This window comes from Cynocephalus volans, chromosome 11 (assembly GCF_027409185.1).
Source record: "Cynocephalus volans isolate mCynVol1 chromosome 11, mCynVol1.pri, whole genome shotgun sequence".
NCBI classification, from domain to species: Eukaryota; Metazoa; Chordata; class Mammalia; order Dermoptera; family Cynocephalidae; genus Cynocephalus; species Cynocephalus volans.
The window spans coordinates 14,106,906-14,114,613 of record NC_084470.1 but is presented as its reverse complement, the minus strand read 5'-3'; the positions used below and the strand labels follow the sequence as shown (position 1 = coordinate 14,114,613).

At 53.0% G+C, this 7,708-nt stretch overlaps 1 protein-coding gene across 1 annotated transcript; it reads left to right on the top strand.

The window, feature by feature from the left end:
* Nucleotides 1–1,486: 1,486 nt before the first annotated feature.
* On the top strand, nt 1,487–5,148 carry THBD (thrombomodulin). The gene has a single exon (XM_063114339.1). The coding sequence runs from the start codon at nt 1,601–1,603 to the stop codon at nt 3,329–3,331; it is 1,731 nt and encodes a 576-aa protein (XP_062970409.1). The 5' UTR covers nt 1,487–1,600; the 3' UTR covers nt 3,332–5,148.
* The last annotated feature ends 2,560 nt before the right edge of the window (nt 5,149–7,708 follow it).

Genomic DNA, 7,708 nt, shown 5'->3' with positions numbered 1-7,708 from the left:
GGCTATCCTGGACCAGGGAGGCAAGACGTGCAAGCTGTAGAATCCCTGCGGAGCTTCCCCGGAGCCGAGTTTCCTACACTAGGGCGAAGTCTCTGCGGTCCCCACACGCTTACCCGGCTAGTTCATCTCCAACTTCTTTGGCTTTGTTTAGAGTTCAACAGCGCCGCCTCCTGGTGCTTGGCTGTGAGTGACTATGGCGGAGAGATGAAACAGGGTGTTTTTCTTAGAAAAAAAAAAGTTTGCCAGTCTCTGTTATGTTTTGGACCGACCTCTCCGCATTCTTGGCAGGTGAATAAGCGGATAAGGTCGCAATCCCCTCCTCCCATCCTCTCCTCCCAGCTCTCCCCACCCTGCTCACCCCCAGGACCGCCCCTCTTCAATGTCCTTTGCAGAACAAGTGGTATTTATATGCACTTCTGTATTCATTCGTCCTCTCAACGAAATGGAAAGGCCCTTCATAGACCCAAGTGAGATCCGCTTGGAGCCCGCAGCGCCTCCCCGCGGGGGCTGCCCACGAACTCCTAAGTGGGAGCGAGATTGATTGTCCGTCTGTGAAGGTGGACAGAAAGAGACCAGGCTAACGCGTCCCCGACACTCCCATCCCTCCGGGACTTGGCAAGAATTCACCTGCCACCGCTTGGGGACCTCGGGGTCCTGACAGTGTCCTCGCGACTTTCGCATGCAACAAGATTGGGTCTGCTGGCCCTGGAGTGGGTGCCCAGGGACTGGCGGGTCCCTAACGAGCCGTAGGGAGGAGAGGCACCGGTGTTAGGCCAGTGCTTCCCGCTTCGCTGTGTCCTGGCCCCAGCCACACTCACTGTCCTCAGGGGCCAGGCGCTCTCCTTGTCTCCGGAGCCAGGCGCCCAGCCCCCAGGGCAGAGTCCAGCTTTGTCTCTTTGCAATCGCGTCTTTGTAGAAATCCACATCCTAGGTAGCGCTTCCCAGAGTCCTACAGGTCCTGGGCATTATCCCTCCCTGCTCTCACGGTCTCTCCCCACCCCCCACCCCAACAAAAAAAACCCCGTCTTCTCTCAGGTCTCCTATTCCCAGATCCCTGCAATCCAGGTTTGCCTTGAAGTCAATGATAACATTTATTGGGGAAAAATAAATAAATTAATTAATTAAATAAATAAAATAATTAAATAAATAAAAAAGAAAAGAAGACCGAGAGATTAAGGAGTGGCGCAAACGGTGGGGGCGGGGACTGTCGCCTTGCTGACAGGGGTGCTGCCCTTCCGTGGCGCCTGCGCCTGCCGTCCCCGCCCAGGGACCTGCCCCGCGCCCTGGCAGGGTTTACTCATCCCCGCGGTGATCCCAGGCGCGAGGGCGGGCGCAAGGCGTCCGTAGAACCCAGTAATCCGAGAATGCAGCATCAGCCCTTCCCACCAGGCACTTCCTTCCTTTTCCCAAACGTCCAGGGAGGGAGGGCCGGGCATTTATAAACTCGGGCTCCGGCCGATCCGCATGTCAGAGGCTGCCTCGCCAGGCTGCGCGCCAAGGCCAGAAGCGCCTGGGCTGAGACGGACACTAGCGGCTGTCGCCGGCGGCGCCCTGCCTCTCTCAGCCCCGGCCGCTGCCCAGTCGTGCCCGCCCGTGCAGCATGCTCAGGGTCCTGCTCCTTGGCGTGCTGGCCCGGGCCGGCCTCGGGCTTCCGGCAACCCCGGAGCCGCAACCCAGTGGTAGCCAGTGTGTCGAGCACGACTGCTTCGCGCTTTTCCGGGGCCGCGCGACCTTCCTCGCTGCCAGCCAGGCCTGCGAGCGCCTGCGGGGCCACCTGATGACCGTGCGGTCCTCAGTCGCTGCGGATGTCATATCCTTGCTGCTGAGCGACGATGGCGGTGACGGCCTGCGCCTCTGGATCGGCCTGCATCTCGCGCAGGGCTGCGGCGACCCCGGGCACCTTGGGCCCCTGCGCGGCTTCCAGTGGGTTACGGGAGACAACAGCACCAGCTACAGCAGGTGGGCTCGGCTCGACCGCGATGGGGCTCCCCTTTGCGGTCCGCTGTGCGTCACCGTCTCGGCTGCCGGGACCCCTGCGCCCGGCGAGCCGGCCTGGGAGGAGCAGCAGTGCGACGCGGAGGCCGACGGCTTCCTCTGCGAGTTCCAGTTCGAAGCCTCCTGCAAGCCCCTGGCGGTGGAGCCCGGCGCCGCGGTGGCCGCCAGTATCTCCAGCACCTACAGCACCCCGTTCGGGGTCCGCGGCGCGGACTTCCAGGCGCTGCCGGTCGGCAGCTCCGCCGCAGTGGCGCCCCTCGGCTTAGAGCTGGTGTGCGTGGCGCAGCCCGGAGTGGCCGAGGCGCGCTGGGGTCGGGTGGCGCCGGGCGCCTGGGACTGCAGCGTGGAGCGCGGCGGCTGCGAGCACGCATGCAACCAGAGCGCCGGCGCGCCCCGCTGCCTCTGCCCGGCCGACGCCGCCCTGCAGGACGATGGGCGCTCCTGCGCCACGCCCGCCGTGCACTTGTGCGACAGCCTCTGCGAGCACCTGTGCTTCCCCGACCCAGACGTGCCGGGCTCCTACTCGTGCATGTGCGAAGCCGGCTATCAGCTGGCGGCCGACCGGCACCGGTGCGAGGACGTGGACGACTGTACGCTAGTTCCCAGTCCGTGCCCGCAGCTCTGTGTCAATATGGAGGGCGGTTTCAAGTGCCACTGCCGCTCCGGCTTCGAGCTGGTGGACGGCGAGTGTGTGGAGCCCGTGGACCCATGCTTAGGGGCTGACTGCGAGTACCAGTGCCAGCCCATGGGCCAAACCCACTACCAATGCGTCTGTGCCGAGGGCTTTGCTCCTATCCCCAATGAGCCGCACAGGTGCCAGATGTTCTGCAACCAGACTGCATGTCCGGCCGACTGCGACCCCAACACCCCGGGTAGATGCCAGTGTCCCGACGGCTACATCCTGGACGAAGGTTTCATGTGCACAGACATTGACGAGTGCAACCATGGCGGCTACTGCTCCCACGAGTGTCGCAACCTACCGGGGACCTACGAGTGCATCTGCAGGCCCGACTCGGCCCTCGCCGTCCAGGTTGGCAAGGACTGTGACTCCACCGAGGTGAGCACTGAAGACGACGGCGGCTCTGGGGAGCCCCCGGCCAGCCCAACGCCCCGCTCCACCGCGAGTCCCCCGTCCTCGGAGCCTGTGCATTCAGGCGTGCTCATAGGCACCTCCATCGCGTGCCTGTCCCTGGTCGTGGCGCTTTTGGCGCTTCTCTGCCACCTGCGCAAGAAGCAGGGCTCTGCGCGGGCGGAGCTGGAGTACAAGAGCGCGGCCCCTGCCGTGGAGGAGGTGCTGCAGCACGTGCGAACTGAGCGGACGCTGCAGAAACTCTGAGGGGCCTCCCTGCCCAGCCTGGGTGTTGCGTGGCCTTTGCCTTCCTGCTGTGCCCCCACGCCCCCGCGCCCAGCTTTACTCCCTGGATACCCGAAAGCACTGTAGCTGGCATTGCACCTGGGGAAGACCTTCTCTCAATCTCCCCAAGCTGTTTTCTCTGATTCCATGCGTAGGTGGGGAGGTGGAGGGGAGTGCAAGCAGGGCTACCCCCAGCCTCTTCCACGGCGTCGACGGACAACACAGAGATGGCAATTTTACAATGAAGGCACAGACTTCAGAGTGTCCCAGGCCCTCACCACGGGACGCGGGAGGGATGAGCATTGCTGTTCGGCGGCTTTTTGGACAGACCTTGAGCCGGCGGGCTAGTGATGACCAAGATATTTATTTTTTTAAGTACTTAGAATTTTATTTTTGTCTCTTTTTTTTTTTTTTGTCCCTTTTTCTCTACCTGTATGTCTTCAATACACACTTTACACATACCTCCCTTCCCCTCTCTCTCCCCCTCTCTGTCTGTCACTGCCTATATATACTCACCTGACATGTGGCAGTTAATCCATCCGGGTGAGTTTTTCCCCAGCCCTCTTGGATTTATGGACCCAGGCCGCATCTCTCCCCGCTCATTCAAGCCTGGTTTTTCCTCCCAGGAACTGAGCCTACTCACCTGACGTCGCTGTACCTGTGCCTGACCCTACTTCTTTTTCTCTTAGCTCTCTGCCCAAGCAGAACTCATATGTGAAACAGAAACAAAAACACTAAAACCAGAAATGGTTGGGCATTTGCTTTTTCACCAGATCTACTAATTTTTCCTGAAATGTCAGGCTCCCAGAGTGAAATAATTTGAACAAAGGTTAAGATTTGAGAGTAATTACTCAAATTAATGTTGATGGACTGTTATAGAAATTAAACCCCAGGAGTTTTTTATCTTTATTTTTTAAATAGTGAGCTTGGGTTTTATTATTGTTGTTGTTTTGATTTGTACTGAAAAACAGTAATTGTTGTTGAACTTCTTACGCAGTTTCCTTTTTATTATCAATATTACTTTTTTTTTGACAGTGTTGAAAATGCTCTAGTTGGACAGAAGAGAGAAGCACCTCCCAGGAGACAACTTAAGAAAGTTTTGAGCAGCATGATTCATGTGAACTATCAGCTTAAGTCTCATGGGTTTTGTCACTGTAGGCCAAAATAAAACCAGCTCTACCAGTTTTATGGAATTGGGGAGTTTGGGAATGGAGCCTGGAGAATGCCTAGTGAGGATTTTGCCTTAATCAGGCCCTTGGAGAATTTCTCCCATTTCAGAGTCACCTTCTAGGCTCGGCCATTGGAATATGCTGGTTAGAAATGCAGAATCCTAGGTGCCACCCCACCTAGTTCATGAGAATCTGTGTTTTAACAAGTTCTTCAGGGGGTTTGAGGACAACTGTTTCAGACAGCTTCCAATTTGCTGGAATACATGAAATATGGATCAGTAATAAGTAGCTGGCCAAGTCAGGCCCTTTATCTTCAAGAAACTGAGGAATCATCACTGTATAGCTTTACTTTCTGGTAGAAAAGACGAGGTACACTGCTCTAGACATTGTTACACAGGGTCAAGAAGGTCTTTGGATCAACTAAGCTAGGAATGAAATCATGCTTTAGTGTGTGGGGAAAAAATGTATCATATAAGTGTATCTTTTGTAAGACAAATGTTTTCCTCCACTATTTTGTAAACTCAGCACATTTGTACATAGTTATTTATTTACTGGAAATAAACTAGAACACAAGCAAACCCATGCTTATGATGTCAATTGTACAAAATAAACAGATTACAGTGTGCTCTTGGGTTGTGTGTCTGTTCACCTTCACACCCCAGCTCCCTCGTTTTATGTCATTAAATGGGACTCACAAGCAATACAAATGCCATGGGACACATTAAAGGCTACTGCACCCCCACCACTCATGCCTTCTGGCCATGGCACCATCTCTGACCTTCAAAGATCTTTCCAGACGAGATTATTTTCACTGTAGCAGGATTTCATGTTATCTCTGGGTGCACAAATATTTTTCTGTAACTATAACAACTTCATATACAAAGACTTGAGTTTGTGCATTTTAAAATACATTATAGGATCATTTGTGGGGGGTGAATTAAAGAAACAGTCCTTCTTATGGCATGTCTAGAGTCCCAGCTGTGTGTCCTGTCTACAGTTTGGCATTACCTGCTCTATGAGAGATCCAAACTCAAAACAGTCATAAGGGTCTCAGTCTGTGGTTCAGATTCAAGCAGTCATTTCTAAAGGTCTCATCCAGTATCAAACCACTCTCATCTCTATAGGAAATGAGAAACACTGCCTTTTCTATACGCAAGTTTCTTGCGCCCCTTTTCCTGGGATGATGGAGCTGGCCCAATTCTAAATGCAGGGCTCTGAAAGTTTTCATAAAGCAGAAATTAGAAGAAAATAGGTTCCATTCAAATATTTTTTTACATCTGGGTAATGCTGAATTTCTCAATTTTAATCTCAGTAGTTATTGTCGTGAAGATGCAGTTGGAGATTGCAACATCCACTTGAAATCTTCATCAGTCTCAGATGAAGTTGGCAGCTTTAGCGTGTGTGTTAAGAGGCAGGTACTATGTAGTCTTACGTATCTCCTATGAGACAGCACGTTGGACAGTGCTCCCATTAGGGAGGAGGGTAAGTCTTTATATCTAGGAAGAACTGCACCAGCGGGGGCAAAACAGGTGCAGATGAAATGTGCTGAGAGTCCAGAGGAGAGACTGATACCTTACAAATTTGCCCTTACTACCCAGCCTTCCATTTTTCAAAAGGGTCTCCCCATAGCTGTCAAATTGACTTGGAAGAGCTCATTGCTTTAGGATGGTTTTGCTCCAGAGGAGGGGCTTTTTGTTAAGGAACACAGGAAGTCCAAAACACACTGTCAAGACCCAGAGGCAAAAACCCTTAATGGGGCATGTGGGATCCCAGGACACTAGTTGAGTGGGGCCCAGAGCTTCCCTATCCTAGCTTCCCTTGGTGGCTCTTTTTATAGGCCTCACCTGAATTTGAGGTTCTCAAAACAACTAAGCAGCTACAGCTCCTTTCTGAGAAAGCCACTAGAACTACACAAATAAATCAGTGAGGTAAAACAAAAACAAAAACAAACAAAAACTATCCTCCAGCATTTAAAATCAGGATAGACCTTAGGAAACCGGGGTTATAGGGATTAGCTTGTATGGTCCATTCTTTCTGTTCACATCACTGGACGTGCAGGTCTAAGGCAGAATCTCAGGACCTGTTTGCTGGTGACATTTCACAGCACCAAGGGCCCGGGAAAGAAGGCCAAGGTGGTCTTTCTGGACAAGGCAGAATTCAGTTTTCTAAGTCAGATGGCTTTGTTATTGTTTTCCTCAATCCTTACACCTTTTCTTGGATTAGTTCAGCAAATATCTGTTCAACACTTACTCTGAGCCTGGCATGGTGACAGGCATGGTGACAAGTCCCTGCCCTGTGAAGCTTATGCTGTGGTGGGGGAGACAGCCATAAAACAATGATCACCGCCCCCCCCTCCCCGCAATTGTAGTAAACCTAGAAATAGTGAGAAGTGCTGGGAGGCTTCCAGCACAGCACACTCTGAGAAGGTGCAGCAGGGGAGGGGATCGAGATGGAAGGAACAGAGAAGCCAACACGCACTGCCAGACCTGAGGCAGGAGAGGGGTTAGTCAAATGCAGACTGGAGGGAGAGCAGTCCAGGAGGAAGGGTCAGCATGTGCAAAGGCCTGTGCTGGGAAGAGCCTTGGCAGAGGGCTTGGAGCACAGGGAGCAAGGGGAGGGGGTCTATGAGGCTGAAGAGGTGGGAACAGAGATAAAAGCAGAATAGTGGGGTGAGGGGATGGGTAGGCCAGCTCAAAGATGTTGGAAAAAAAGTTGGAAGAAGGACATAGAAAAATGTCCTAGGTGCAAGTGGTCCACTCAAGAGGTTTCAGTAAGAGCACATTTGGGAAGATATCAGTCACTTCTGCAGTTAGGTCTTCATGGGCAAAAACCTCCATACTTTCCATTGTGAGCACCCAACAGGGCTCTCATGGACTGTGGGGTCATATGCACTTGCATTTGATCCCAGCCTGACACCTGGTGGTCACATGACCATAGACATGTAAGCCCCCTAAGGCTGTAAAGTGGGGTGCCAGCAGTGCCACCTCACAAGATTTCCATGAGGATTAGATGAGGTGAGTGAGCACAGTTTCTGGCATGTAGTAGGTGCCCAGTGACTATTAGCTTCTGCTCTGGTGAATTCGTGGATGCATAGTGAATGAAGGAAAAAGTTGCACTAGAATCACAAGTGTCCTGGAAGCAAATTGCAGGTTGTACAGAAAGTGGAAAGTGTTCTTTCAAGGGAAGACAC

Bases quoted from the DNA above. Each gene is read 5' to 3' on its own strand.
- THBD (XM_063114339.1), top strand. From the start codon at position 1,601: ATGCTCAGGGTCCTGCTCCTTGGCGTGCTGGCCCGGGCCGGCCTCGGG.